This window comes from Protopterus annectens, chromosome 5.part0 (genome assembly GCF_019279795.1).
Source record: "Protopterus annectens isolate FY-2018-M chromosome 5.part0, PAN1.0, whole genome shotgun sequence".
Taxonomy (NCBI): Eukaryota; Metazoa; Chordata; order Ceratodontiformes; family Protopteridae; genus Protopterus; species Protopterus annectens.
In genome coordinates, this window is record NC_056735.1 from 1,214,797,547 (window position 1) to 1,214,812,695 (window position 15,149).

Consider the following 15,149-nt stretch of genomic DNA (forward strand, 5'->3'; position numbering starts at 1 on the left):
TTTCCTTATTACCAAAAATAATTTCAAAATGTAATTTCCTAATATACATCTTTAATGCAAGAATATTTTCCACTAATTCACCCTTGGAAGAAGGAATTAACTTAATTCCCTTGGAAAATAAGTTGAAATAATCATCAGTAATATGTCTATCTGTGAAATTATATATGGTAAACCCATCCTTTGTTTTCACAACTGTCCTGTGTTTGCTAATTCCTGTATCTGTTCCCACTGGGGTATGCATTCTTCCTCGGAGGGTAGCAACTCTTGTTGTATTCCCCCCCTTTTCTGTGTAATGCTGTGCTAGCCTCTCCGGGCACCTGACTACTGGAAAATCCTATTCCCCCTTCCCCATTTCTCCATCCATGTTCCAAGTCTTAACTCTTATAACCACTTCACTATAAGTATTAGAATTTCTAACTTCTTCCCCATAAGGAACATGTTTGTTGTAAATTAATTGTTTAATAGGACAGACCTGTTTGTTTAAATAATTTTTCTGGTCCCTATCCAACTTGCGTTTTTTCTTTTGAAAAATATTATGACATCTCCTTTCCACCTTATCAAGTACTTTGAGATGCATAGCATTTTACTGAAAAACAAATCTTTTAATTTTATTATCCAAAACATCTACCTCTTTAGCTATCACATCCTTTTGCTTTTCAGAGTGAAACAATATTTCTAAGTAAATTCAACCCTATTTCATCAAAAAACTGCACAAAACCATCAACAATTTCTTCATTGTGCATTATACCAAAGGGAAATTTATAAAGTCTTAACCCTTGTGGTATAATTTTTAAACTAACACACTGATTCAAATATGCAATATCCATCTGTAAAGTTGAGTTTAAACAGTCTCTTTTCAAGCCGATAAATCAAGTCCTTGAGGGAACATGCTTCAGTCCCTTCATTTTCACTAAAACGCTCTACTGGAACTGCACCATCCCCTGAAAAGTTAAACTGTTTACTCAATATGGTGGAGAATTTAGCATTTGCATCCACATGACCTGATACCTAGTTTCCCCGCCTTTGCAAGGTGCCAGAAAGTACAGTTGTGTACACTTACCATAAATGTAGATGTTCGAGTGTATTCACTGTTGCAGTCATTACATTTGGGTAATCTGCTGGCAGGTTGCTCTCAGTCGGCCTGATTAACAAAGTCTTGGGTCATGCATTGGTTGCTGTCCCTTCTTCCATGATGTCAGGTCGTTTGGGGTAAAAACATGCCGCCGATGCCATTACATCAATTTTTCTTGCCCCAGATGTCAGGTGTCCCCCAAATGGGGAGCAAATTTTATTTATTTATTTTAGTTTGATTACCGGGGAAGTCCACTGGGACACGAAGTACCCATTTTCAGTGAAGGACTGGGGAGAAAAGCTCCAAAGGCAGTACAATCAAGGTTATATAATGCAAGAGATAATAATACAATTTCAAAAACAGTTAAGAAGATGTGAAATGAAGAGTATAGGCAGTACAATCAAGGTTACATAATGCAAGTGATAAAAATACAATGTACAAGGCAGTCAAGAAGCTGTGAAATGCAGAGTATACATAGTAAGAGTTTTTTTTTATTTTTTTATTTTGGCTTAGGTAATTACATATTTACAGTATTTACATACTTACAGTCAACTGAAAGTCAGCTAAAACCATTTTGGCGGAAAATAGAAATGAAATAAGAGTAGATAGTACATTGGTGCCAGAGTATAGAGGGCTTAGTGGAGAAAATCCCTGGAATTTATATAGGGTGAAAGCAAGGACATTTCCATTTGGAGGATAGGTGTGAGAAAAGTTGGGTCCTAAAGGATTCCGTGTTAGGTATGGTCCTAAGTGATGGAGGGAGGGAGTTCCATTTTCTACCAAGAGAGGAGGAGAGCAGAAACTGGCCAGCGGGATTGTTTAGGTTTGTGAATGGAGATTAGGTTTTGGTGTTCAGATCTCAGAGATCAGTTTGGGATGTAAGGGGGAAGGATGTCAGATAAGGCTGGGTATTTATCTAGGTAAAATATTAGTTTGTGAGCGGTTGTTAGTTGGAGATAGTCAAGGTGGTTAGGGAGTTCTAACCAGTTCAGAGATTGTAGGGTAAGGCAGTGGTGAGTAGAGGTTTTGGATTTAGTGGCAAATTTAGAGATCTTATTATAGCAAGCTTCAAGTTTTGAGGTGTTGGAAGCTGACAGAGTAGTTAGAAGAGGGGCACCATGAAGTAGAGAGGGTAGGAGGTAGGTGATAGCCAAGGTGTGCCTAGAGGAGTTTGAAAGAAATTGATTATTCCTGTAGAGCATACCTAACTTTTGGTGGGTTTTCTTTATGTTTTGTTGTATGTGGAGATAGAATTTGAGGCATTCATCAATGGTAATGCCAAGGAGTTTTGCGGAAGGGACCACTTCTATAGGAGTGTTGGTTTGGCTTAGGACATTGAAAGTTTTTGTCAAAGGAAGAAGCCTTGGTAGGGAGGAAAATTAGTATTTTAGATTTATTGGAGTTGAGAGAGAGATGGTTTTGGTGCATCCAGTTTCCTGTAGTGGAAAAAGCTATTTGAGTTTTAGTCAGAAGTTCAGAAAAGTTGGAGGCGGCACAAACTAAGGTAGAGTCATCAGCATATTGGATGACTGTAGTGTCAGGCAGGACAGTGTGAAGGTTACTTATTAAGATGTTGAAAAGCATGGGGCCAAGGATGGATTCCTGAGGAACGCCGGTAGGTGTAGGCAAGAAGGAAGAGGTAGAGTCCTTCCATCTGACAGCCTGAGATCTGTCAGAAAGGTAACTGGAAAACCAGGATAGAGTGTTAGGGGAGAGATTAAGGTTGGTGAGATGAAAGAGAAGATGTGTATGGGAGATGGTGTCAAAGGCTTTAGAAAGATCTAGCAGAACAGTTGATACAAGAAGTCCAGAATCTCGGGCTTGATTAACAGTTTCTAGGAAGGATAGTAGGGCAGTTATGGTGCTGTGGCCGGGACAGAAGCCGTGCAGGGTGGGTGTAAGTAACTAATTCTGAGTTAAGTAGGGTAAAAGTTGGTGGTGGACGCATTTTTCTAGAATTTTAGATATTGGAGAGAGTAGGGCAATGGGGCGGAAGTTAGAAATGGTTGTGTTTTTACCTCCTTTGTGAAGAGGAAGAATGTAGGCTGAACGCCAAAGTTTGGGTACGTATGACTCTTAAGGATCGGTTGAACAGGATACTAATTGGGAGAGCAATACATTTGGCTGCGCATTTGAGGAAGGAGGGGGGAATGTTGTCAGGGGCATTAGAGCATGGCTTTAGTTTGGATAAGAATTTTTTATAAACATTGTGGAAACTGGTTTGAGCTGGAACATGAAGGGACAGTTATTAGGGATGTTGGAAGTAGAGTTGAGGAAGTTGGGAGGATTATAAAAGTATAAACATACAAAATATACCTCCAACCCAAAAGCAAACACACCAAAAGAGCTTTTAAGCATAGTAAAAGAAAGTAGAGGTATAGCCAGAGAAAAATAGGGGGCCAGAGGGAGGGTAACCAGGACTGCAACAGTGAATACACTCGAACATCTACTTTTATGGTAAGTGTACACAACTGTACTATGTTCTCAGTGTTTCACTGTTGCAGTCATTACATTTGGGTAGATTCCCAAAGCTATGGTTGGGTGGAGGGAATTATACAGCATTAGGACCAGCTATAAGGCCCTGCAGGACAGCAGTGGCAAAGCCAGCTCTGGATTTAGAGAAAAGTGGTAAATGGTAATGTTTGGTGAAAGTATGAACTGAGCTCCAGGTAGCAGCTTCTAGAATGTCCCTGGTAGGAACACCTCTGAGAAAGGCTGTTGAAGTAGATGCAGCCCTGGTGGAATGGGATCTAATCCCCTGGGGGATAGTTTTCCCATGGTGCTTATAGCAAAAACAAATACAAAGCTTATCCATTTGGAAATGGTTTGCTTTGAAATAGCCTTTCCCTCTGCCCCTGCTGCTAATGCTACCAGCAGCTGCTCAGATTTTCTTTGAGATTTAGTCCTGTAAGTAAAATCTAAGTTGCCTGTGCATATCCAATGAATGCAGAATCCACTCCCCCTTGTTCTGTGGATTGGGAAAGAAAGCTGGCAAATGAATTGTCTGATTAAGAGCCACATTGGATGCCACCTTAGTCATGAAAGATGGGTTGATTCTGAGAGATACCCTGTTCGCATGAAAAATGATGAAAGGCTCCACTGCCATAAGAGCCTGTAATTCGGAAATCCTTCTTGCTGAAGTGACTGCTAAAAGGAAAGCTGTTTTCCAGGAGTGAAATTTTAAGTCTGCAGTTGCAGATGGCTCGAATGGAGGGAGAGTAAGTTTCTCGAATACAAAATTAAGGTCCCAAGCAGGGGTTGGAGCGCTCCTGGGTGGTCTTGCGTTTTTGGCCCCTCTGAGATACTGCTTTAGCAGTGGATGAGAGAAGAGGGGAGGTTCTGTGTTGTAATGAGCGGAAATGGCTGAGGCATGGATTTTCAATGAAGAAAAGGACAGGCACTTGTAAAGCATCTCAGTTAAGTATTGTAAAATCTGAGGAATGTTGGGCACTGCTGTGCTTATCCCTTGAGACTGATTCCAGGCACAGAATCTTTTCCATTTGTCAGCATAAGATTTTCTAGTACTAGGTCTTCTCGCCTCCAAAATGACATCCATCACAGGTTCGCTGAGGGATGTTAAGGGTGAATTTAGGTGATTAGCCATGCTGCAAGATACAAAGTTTGGAGCTGAGTGTGCAGAGTTTGGTTGTTCTGCTGAGACAGTAAGTAAGGTGTCTGAGGCAGGTGCCAATGTGGAAGGTGTGACACTGCGCAGGAGTGGGTACCAGTTTTGGCGAGGCCAGTCTGGAGCAATCAAAATCATTCTTGGTTTGTCCTGTTTGACTTTTAGTAGAACTTTGGAGAGCAGAAGCAGAGGGGGAAAGGACAGAGCAATCACTTTACAGGCTTTTTTGTGATGAGATCTTGTGCAAAATTTGTCCAACTGATAGTTCTGGGGTGAGGCAAAAAGACCTATATCTGGGCTCCCCCATTTGCGAGTCAACATGTTGAAAATCCGTGGTTCCAGCTTCCATTCGTGTGGGTCCATGAGATTTCTGCTTAGTTCGGCTTCAGAGTATTCAGTTTTCCTGGCAGAAATTCAGCTCGTAGTTGTACTTGGTAGGTCAAGGCCGTGTTCCACAATACCATGGCTAGTCTGCAAAAGGGGTAGGAGTGTGTACACCCCTGCTTGTTTATGTACCACATAACTGTGGTGTAGTCCATCTTCATCAGTAATTGTCCTGGATGAAGGTAGTCCTTGAAGGCTGTTGGTGCATTCTGTACAGCTAGCATTTCTTTTTGATTTATGTGAAGGTGCATTTGATTTGGGCACCATTTTCCCTGAATGCACTTCCCTGCCAGATGAGCACCCCATGCATAGTCTGATGTGTCTGTAGTTAGGGTTTGGGCAGCAGGGGGTGGTGTGAATGGCAGTCCACTGTTCTGGTGGCAGGCCTCTGCCCACCATAGGAACTCTAGGCGCAGGCAAGGTATGATAGGAAGCATGGTTTCCAGGCTGTGAAAATGCTGACTCCATAGACTTTTTAAATACCAATGAAGTTTCCTCATATGCAGTCTTGCATATGGAATTAGAAGAATGCAGGAGGCCATGAACCCCAAGGTTTGCAGTATTTGCCTTGCAGAAAGCAGGGTTTTTGTGGCCACCTGTTTGAAGTAAGTCACCAAATGAATTTACTTCTCTGGCATAATGAAAGTCATCTGGGCAGTTGTATTCAAGCTTGCACCCAGGAATGTAATTTTTTGAGAGGGAACCAGTTGTGATTTCTTTTCGTTTATAGTGTGCCTTAGACAAGTTAGAACCCTTTTTACAAACACCAAATGTTTTAGAAGAATGTCCTTGTTTTCTGCCTGAATTAGACAATTGTCCAGGTATGGATATATCTGAATATTTCTTTGCCTGCAAAATGCAATTACTAGAGCCAGGTACTTTGTAAAGACCCGGGGCGCAGTACATAAGCCAAAGGGCAGTGCAAAGAACTGGTAATGCAAATAGCCTGCTTTGAAGCAGAGGTATCTTCTGCAAGATTCCCTAATTGGGATATGCAGGTAAGCCTCTTAAATCTAGAGTTGCCAACCAGGCATCTTTGCCTAGCAAAGGAAGTAACTGGTGAAGAGTCAGCATCTTGAATTTGGAATGTCCAGAAAGGTGTTTAGAGTAGGTAAGTCCAGAATTGGACGCCAAGATTTGTCTTTTCTAGATACCAGGAAAAGTCTTTAATAGAAACCTTGTCCCTTTTCCTCTTCTGGTACTACTTTAACAGCCCCCATTGCTCATGAGGGAAAGTACTTGTTTCTGGGCCTCTGCCCACCGATTTGGGGGCAGGTTTGGAATTGGCAATGTGTGGAAATGAAATCTGTATCCCTGGGACAATATATTTAAAACCCATTTGTCCTGGGTTCTAAGTTGCCAGTTTTTTGGATGAAGAGCCAGTTTTCCCGCCAAAGGGGCGGCTAAAAGGTAAGTGCTTGGTAAGTGTAGAGGGAAGTCATTGAGACTGCTTACCATAGGGAGGTGTCTTGTTGTTTCCAGATTTGGAAGAGGAGGCACCCCATTGTTTTGCTCCGAAAGCCCTTTGGGACTGAAACCTGGTGCCTTTGGAATGTCTGGGTTTGACTTGAGTGGCTCTCGAAGGAACTGGAAAAGACCAGTTCTTAGTAGGCCAGTGTCTACCAAATCTTGGATGTTGTACTTGTAAGAAATCTTTCACAGTTTGCATAGATTTAGCTTCATCTTCCATCTTTTTTAGAACTTCTTCAGCCTTCTTACCAAAGAGACTGTCCTATTGTAAAGGAACAGCAAAGAATTTTGCTTTAACATGATCAGGCAGATTTTGCTCTCTGAGCCAAGCATGCCTTCTTAGCACAGACCCAGTTACAGCAGCCCTGCAAGTGGCCTTCAAAGAATCAAAACCACATTGCTAAGTATGGTTTCCAACTTGTTCAGCTGAATGCAATAAATCCTGTAAATCTTTATTTTCCACATAGTCAGAAATTAACAATTTTCTGTTTAAGCAGTCCCATGATATGCTGCTGATATTTTAGCATATGAAATTGACAGTTTAAAGCCCTGACTGCCAAGGTTGCAGAAGTGTAAACCTTCTTACCCCATCTATCCAGCGCCCTAGAATCTTTATCAGAAGGGGTAGGATTTTTAGCAGTAGAAGCCTTAATGCCCTTGGGACCCTGAGAAATGGTTTCAGGATCTTAAACAGGATTTTTGAAAATAAATTTGTGGGAGTCAGGAACCCTGTAGTATCTTTCCAGCTTACAAGGAGCCAGAGCAGAGAATCAGGAGCCATAATAGATTCTGAAAAGACATCAACAAGGTCTAGAACAGGAGGTACAGCCAAAGGCCTATGCTGAGGAAGAAGAAAAAAATCCCCAAGTCTCTTTAGATTCAGAAAAATCCTGACTTTCCCAGTGGAAGTGTTCCCTTACGGTATGTAAAGTTCCCCCAAAAGAAAAATCATCAGGAGGAGAAGCAGAAGGAATGGAATCCTCTGCATCAGACTCCTCATAAGTATAGACAATTCCTGTTCATTAGAAGAGTCAGAAGAAATAGAATCCTGTTCAGAATATTCATAATCAATATCTTGCCTAGGTCTCTTAGAAAGGGGGGGGGGGGTTGGCTACCCCTGATCAGAGTAATTACATCTTCAGCTATTTTGATCATTTGTTTTTTTAGGCATAGAGGCCTGCACATGTAGCCTAGGAGTCATTTTTTTTAGGCATAGGTCAAGATTTTAGCTTTAGTTTTGAAGATGGCGTTGGTCTAATATACAAATCTGTAAGCCTGAAAACACCCTCAGACGCCGGTGCCTGCACAGCGGCTCCGGACCCATCCAAGGAAGAGGCATCCACGGGTTCCATAATTGAAGCATCTCGTGGCATACCGGACTCCGAATGGGTCTCAGTAGAGACCTGCGAATCAGAAGGAGCGGGTATCAGAGGCTGCGGAAGCGCCTCACTGAATACTGGCGAATAGGCGACTGGCTTAGGAAAAGCGTCGTCTGCAGTTTTGGTCCTCAACAACCTGTCTTTGTATTTTTCTTTGCTTTTTGTACGTATTCCGGTAGTCGGATTGCTAAACAACATTTATGGATAAGCGTGAGCCAAAATATTTAGAAACAAAAATGTACCGACGTTTGATAGTGCGTTGATTAAATAAAGCACAGAACTGACAGCAAGGTATGTTGTGGTCAGGGCCTAGGCAAGGAATACAGTACAAATGAAAATCCTTATGAGATATTTGCTTCCCACAAGTAATGCAAAGTTTCCCCAACGGGGTACTTAGCTTTTTAGTTGAAGACTTCGGATCTGAAACTAAAATGAAAATTTCAGGAGTCGGCCGACCGGCACTTGCGAACTGCTTCTGCTTCGGGCACCACGCGGCAAGAAAGACTATTGTAATGGCATCGGCTGCATGTGTTATACCCCTGACGACCTGACATCATGGAAGAAGGGACAGCAACCAACGCAGGACCCAAGACTTTGTTAATCAGGCTGACTGAGGGCAACCTGCCAGCAGATTACCCAAATGTAATGACTGCAACACTGAAACACGAAGAACATCCACCATTAACAGTATTACTATAACCAACAACATTTTTGTTGTAATGAGCAGTACTTTGCAACGGTCGACCGCCGTAAGCTGAATAAGAGCCATTAAACAACCCCTGTGTGTTTGAACTAATGTCCGACAGTGGAGAAGTGGAAAAAGTAGAAGAATTCACCAAATTGTGACTCCGTATCTCAGAAGCCACAGTTGCTTCCTGTTGCAGTCCCGGATCAACTCCCATGTGACCCGCACAGCCAATAGCATTGTTGTTTGGTCTAAAATCACCTGGGGGGGGGGGGATTTAAAATGGTACATGCCTAAGTACTCATAGAACCATGGCTATTAGAATGCACATGGGACTGTAAACCCATAAAAGACTGCCCAGTGGCTAGGCATGAACAATTTTCCTTCCGAGTAAAAAGTTCAATTAATTTGGTAAGCTCCCCTTTCAACTGAGAGACTTCCAGCCTTAACTGCTTTACCTCCGCTTTGGCCGCTTGAGTAACATCAGTCGCAGAAAGATTGAAAACATCCAAAGTATCCATTTAGCCTCTAAAAAGGATTGTATAGGTGTGCAAAAAGTATACAAACACCAACACCACACCAAGTAAAAACCACATAAATGTCACTAAAATAGCTGAAATACCATCCTTGTAGAAAATGTACTCAAGAAAAGGAGCAAAAATCCAATAATTTATTAGTATTAAGCGCTTTCATCTCCTGTAAGAGACTTAATCAGAATACAACCTCCTACTAAAAAAGAACCATTTAAATACTTCGTTAGTGACATCATAATTGAACCTCATTAATTACAAAGAGCTTTATACATAACATTAAATAAACCATGTCATGGTATTTAAAATACATACAAACCCACTGGAATTTAAAATACATACAAACAAACCCACTGAAATTCACATGTAGACATATAAATTCTACCTACTACAATGATGTAATGTAAATCCACATACATAAAAATATCATGTTTAAAACTATATCATATTTAAAATAATGTTGTTGTTGTCTTTCAGCTTTTCCCAGTTAGGGGTCGCCACAGCGGAACTCCGGTCCGCTAATGATTGGCAGTAGATTTTGACGAACGCAGAGGTGCCAGCTCGACGTTCAACCTTAAACGAAGGCACGCCCACTTACACACGTCTTTTGAATGCCCACCCAACCGCGGGGAGAACATGCAGATTCCACACAGATAACATGGCTAAAATCGGTTAGCTCTTTCCAGCAACATGGGAGCAATGTTAACAGTCTCATTCAGACTGGGTGGAAACATTGCAGCTAACTTAGGCTGTCACTGAGTTTCTCTTTTCTTTAGTAAATTCTTCCAATCCCCCCCCCCCCCAAGGGTTAATTTTGACAATATCCAATATTCCAAACACAAATTTCACAATTGTGTCACTGTGGGCTTAAGAGGCATAAAGGCCTGCATTAAAGAATTAGCAAAGGACTGCCAATCTGGAGCTCCTTGAGGCGTAGGGCTCAAGTGTTTAATTTTTTGTTTTTTCTTCGTTGGCGTGGGCTTAGGGGTAGCCTTAGAGACAGAGGCCTGGGCTGGAGCAAGAGAGGTCTCAGTCAGACGACCAAGTAATGGTTCCCCCTCATCAGTTGTGGCTGGCATCTGGATTGGCTCCATTGACATGCTTTCCATGGCTGCAATAATGACCTTTTCCAGAGGATCCAAAGCTGATGGAGTAATCGGGTGTCCCTCAGCCCCTATATATCAGTAGTTTGCTGGACATCTGATGGCCAAGCAGCATGGGGAGTAGGGCTGGAAAACTTGGCCTTTTTCCTTGGTTGTTCGGCTTGGGCGACCAACTCGGGGATCCATCCTGAGAGTGAAGCATTTTAATCTTTGATTTTCCAAATACAAATTTAGTGCGGCCAGTTGGCTCAACAGGGTCTTTGGCACGAAAGACTGACAAATGGAGCGGGCCTTATGGTCGTGCTCCTTACCTAAGCAAAACATGCACAAGAGTCTTTGTGCGGTATGTGACGCCCGCAATTACATTTGCTCTTTTACTCAGACATCGGCTAAAAAGGGAAATCTACAGCAACCAAGCTCAAGAGAAGGTAAGAGAGAAAAACCCTAATGGAGTACTTATCTTTTGAAGTCTTCGGTCGTAGGAGCGAAGCGGTCTTAGGTAACGTAGTCTGCAGCTGAAAAGTTCTGAGGTCTGTGCGTGCAGACGTCATATTTATGGTCCCTGGTTTATGGCACTGCGTGTGACGTCCCATGCACCTACAGCAGCCAGGCTTCAGCTTTTGTATAGGAGCCGACATTGGGTCACCTGAGGTGGAAAATCCCACAGTATGAATACTGCAACATAGGAACAGAAGGACATCAGTCTGTTGCTGGTCACAACTTGTCACCTGAAACAAGTTTGTTACAAGGTATCAAAATCTCAATATATGTGATTGTGAAGCATTTGTAGTTAAAGATCATAAATTTGAAGTTAAACCACACAACTAGGAGAGGTTTGTTTGCAACCAGTAAAAGATAATGGATGCACATGATATTCTTCCACAGTTAAAGTCAGCTTTTGCAGACTACCACATTTCAGATAAACAACCTTCTAATACTAGAGTCATTACTTACTATGGAACTAACTCATCAAAGATCATACAGGTGATAAGTAAACATAGGTTCATAGGTAGGTACTAGGCTATCTGCCCAAAGGCATTTATAAAGCCTAGCCAGAATGTGTTGGCTCCCGCTACCTCTCTCAGTACGTTGGTTCTGATAAGAAAATGTGATCCTTATTTTTTTGTTACTGGTTAGACAGTATGTTTCATAGTACAAATCAGACCATCTGCTTCATATGGGACAATCTGAAAACTCAATACATGAGTATTAAATCAAAGCATAAGTTTTTCTTCAAGAAGCTGGCTTGCACAGCTGTCATAACCAACAGCAGTTTATTGGTGTGCATACAGAGCATACATTTAACAAGATTAGAATATTCAGCTTTTGAAAAGCTTTCATTTGTCTAAGTATGCATTTTTCTCCGATGGAGGCTCTTAATGCTCAAGAGATGCTAAGCTATACCATTTCGGCTGCATTTACAAGTCTTTTGTTTTCGTCACCTGATCTGGTCTGGCACAGTAACATTTTACAACAGTCATTACATGAAGGAAGTTAATGGGAATTACATAAAACTAAGTGGACAATCTGGTATGAATATGATGCAATGAGCAACATCTTGGGTAATATGGACTTAAGCAGAAGAATCAACATACCCAAGTACATAGACTTTCCTATTACTGAATGCACATACTGCAATAATACCTTATCAGATGCTGTCTGCACCTAGTAACATCACTGTAGACAAAGCAGACAAGATGCTGTCCAGACTTCAGAAGCAAGGAACAAAAGGGTTGCATTATCATACCTGTCTGTCATACACAGTGGGGAATACTAAAGTTCACTCACTGCTCAGAGGTAAACCTTGGGCATCAGTAACTTGATCAAATGCAAGCAGATGGTAGAAGGAGGGTGTGAATAAGTGAAAATAATAGCACTGTGCACAGTACGGGTTCCCACTTATATGCATGTGACTTGTCCTAGCATTCTGAAAGTATAGTGCATGTGCCCACAATTCTGTGAATGAAACATGCCCTGAGTCTGAGAACTAGAGGTGTCTGTTCCCAAGCAGTGTTCAGATCTGACAGTTTTTGCTGAGATGGTACTATACTAAGACACTTTTTTGTTAGTTGTGGTCAAGCTTGCGAAGTTATTCACAGGGAGCTTTTTACGGTTAGGCCAATGTAATCACACCTATATTTCTGCACACTAGAAAGAAGGCTTACTTGGCATTATCCACCTTACTGACCAGCAGTGTTTCACAGGTAGCCCCTCTTGGGCAAACTGCTTGGACGTAAAGGATCCAACTTAAAAAAAATTACACACTACAAACTATGACTGTCTATCATATTCCTCCTTACTATCCAGCAGTTTCACGTGATGATCTCTTGTAAGATAGGCTTGGGCTACAGGATCCCACAAATCTGTCTGCACATCAGCTCAGTCAATGAAGACAACACTGGAGGGTCCTAAACAGACTGGGCAGAAAACCTTTAAGGCACAGCTTTAGTAGTGACAAATGAACTAGATCAGCACAATTTTCAGCAGCAAAAAAGAAATGAGGCTAGTTTCAGGTTCTGAGCCACTTACAACTGAACTCACTTTAAACAGCTGAAACGCAAGACTACAAGGTCCCTCATGAATGAGGATTTAAGATTATTGAACATCAGGCTGGCAGACTGAGGACAATATTTGGCCAATGACCATGTATGTTCGTAACTCCTGATTCAAATGATCATTATGATGAACATACAGTATTACAATGGATGACTATCTACAATCTGCAGATAACAGACTGCGCCTTGTTTTCTCCATTGCCGTGGTTACCAATAGTTCAACAAGCTTAACCAGTAGCATGGCTACAAAAAATAAAGCAGCATATTCTTAAGATATGAGAGCCTTAAACCTACATACACATTAACTATACACATGGAAAGTGTCAGGTCAGCTCTTGTAATGCCTTACTTAAAAAAAAAAAAGAATCACACTACTGTGTGACATATTACCTGGTCAAATAATTCTTAAGTTTTTAGAGGTATTTAATTGGATTACCTTATTGAACACAATTCCATCTTCTGTTTCCTCACTATCCATTTCATCTGAAAATGCTACAGACTCATCGTCATTAGCAATATGATATACCTAACAAAGAAAGAAAATTAAATTCACAAAACTGAATGCAAAGCATTGCATCTGTAAGACATACCACTAATAGAAGTTATGTGTACTTACCAAAACAGTGAATTTATGAATGCAGTTCTTATCTGATAGGCAGGACCCCACACAATGGCAATGAGAATTCGACTGATGAAACTCTCCCAGGCTGCAAATCTCATCTTCATTATCAGTCCCACAGTGCCTTGCCACTCTCTGCCTTTCCAGTTCTTGGATGACACCAATCTTTTGAACATGAAGCTAATAAGAGAGGAAGATGGGGGGAGAGATCACCTTGCAGCAGGAGCTCTGCTCACAGATTCTGCATTATGGTAAGTACTTAACAGTTATGTACCTGCCAGGGATCAGTTGCTAGTGTCTGTCCAGCTCAACTGGTGAACCTGGGAATATTGAGGCAATGTTACAATTGCCTCATGTACACAGACAATCCTCTCCTTCTCCCACAAAACACAAATACATGCGAGAGATGCAACTATACGGCCAAACTGGAGGCTGAGCTCTCTCAACATAGGACTGGCAAGACCAGACAGGAGGAGAAGGTAACCACACACAGTACATACCCAGTCACACATGGTACCATCACAACTTCAAATCATACACATACTCACACAAAGACATACTCGGAGGCTCTGATCAAAAATTTACCAAAACAGCAGAGGCCACCAAAGCAGACACCCAAACAACTACCACCTCACGACCCAACACATGCAACACATAGACCACACAGTCAGAGTGTCAAACAGTCACAGCCCTTAAGGCCAAACAAAATGCCAGACACACTTGTCATTGGTGATTCCATAGTCAGACACACTGGCGGCCCGCTCACCAGACTGAGTAAGGAGAAGGTCACAGTAAGCTGCCTGTCGGGCGCTAGAATCCGCCACATAACGCAAGCACTCAGGTCTCTCAACAGCAGGTACAAGTACGACTCAGTCATTGTCCACGCTGGTGTCAACGACCCGAGATGTACCTCCTTGGACTACATGAAAAGGGACATCGAGGAGCTCTCTGATTATGTAGCCCAGGCAGGTATGACCCTGACCTTGAGCAGTATCCTACCTTCACCTAGAATGATGCCACAATACAGTGATAAGATGATCAGCTTTAATAATTGGCTTAAATTCTGGTGTCATTCAAAGGGGATCCAATGTCTGTCTGCCTGGGATGACATGCTGGACAAGCCACGCTGCTTCCCAAGGGACGGCTTGCACCTGTCACCCCTGGGCTTCCGGATATTGGCAAAGGCTCTTGCCACCCCCATAGTGCCTTTTTTAGGCAAGGCTCAAATTCTAAACCTACCACCCTAGAACACCAAAAAGGAAAAAAACTAAGGGTAATGCTGCTCAATGCCAGAAGTCTCAATCTCAAGATGCACGCACTCGAGGCCCTTCTCAATATGGAGAACATCGATGTCTGTGCTGTGACAGAAACATGGTTCAAGGCTCCTGAGAGCACCCCACTCTCTAACAGGTTTCACCTCATATCATGCGTTCCGGCCCCAAAATCCGGACAACACCAAGAAAGGAAGGGGGGTGTCCATATTCATAAACGACACCCACACCTCAAGGTTGGTGGCAATGCACGAAGCATCGGAGACCATCCAGGTGCAATTAACCATAGGCAAGACTGCTCTGCAATTTGTAGCATGTTACAGGCCACCCTCTCAAACTCAGGAACCTCACATGGCCTTCCTGAAAACATTGGAGGGGATAAATGTATCTCCAAACACCATCATACTAGGTGACTTCAACTACCCTAATATAGACTGGGAACACTACTCAAGCCCG

General features: G+C 42.3%; 1 protein-coding gene across 1 annotated transcript in view; it reads right to left on the reverse strand.

The window, feature by feature from the left end:
- The window catches only part of NDC80 (NDC80 kinetochore complex component), a 2,583,329-nt gene that overhangs the window by 1,897,300 nt on the left and 670,880 nt on the right, over nucleotides 1-15,149 (reverse strand). The window contains exon 4 of the mRNA XM_044071081.1: nucleotides 13,240-13,329. Coding sequence (XP_043927016.1) covers nucleotides 13,240-13,329 — 90 coding nt within the window. The remainder of the gene's footprint in view (nucleotides 1-13,239; nucleotides 13,330-15,149) is intronic.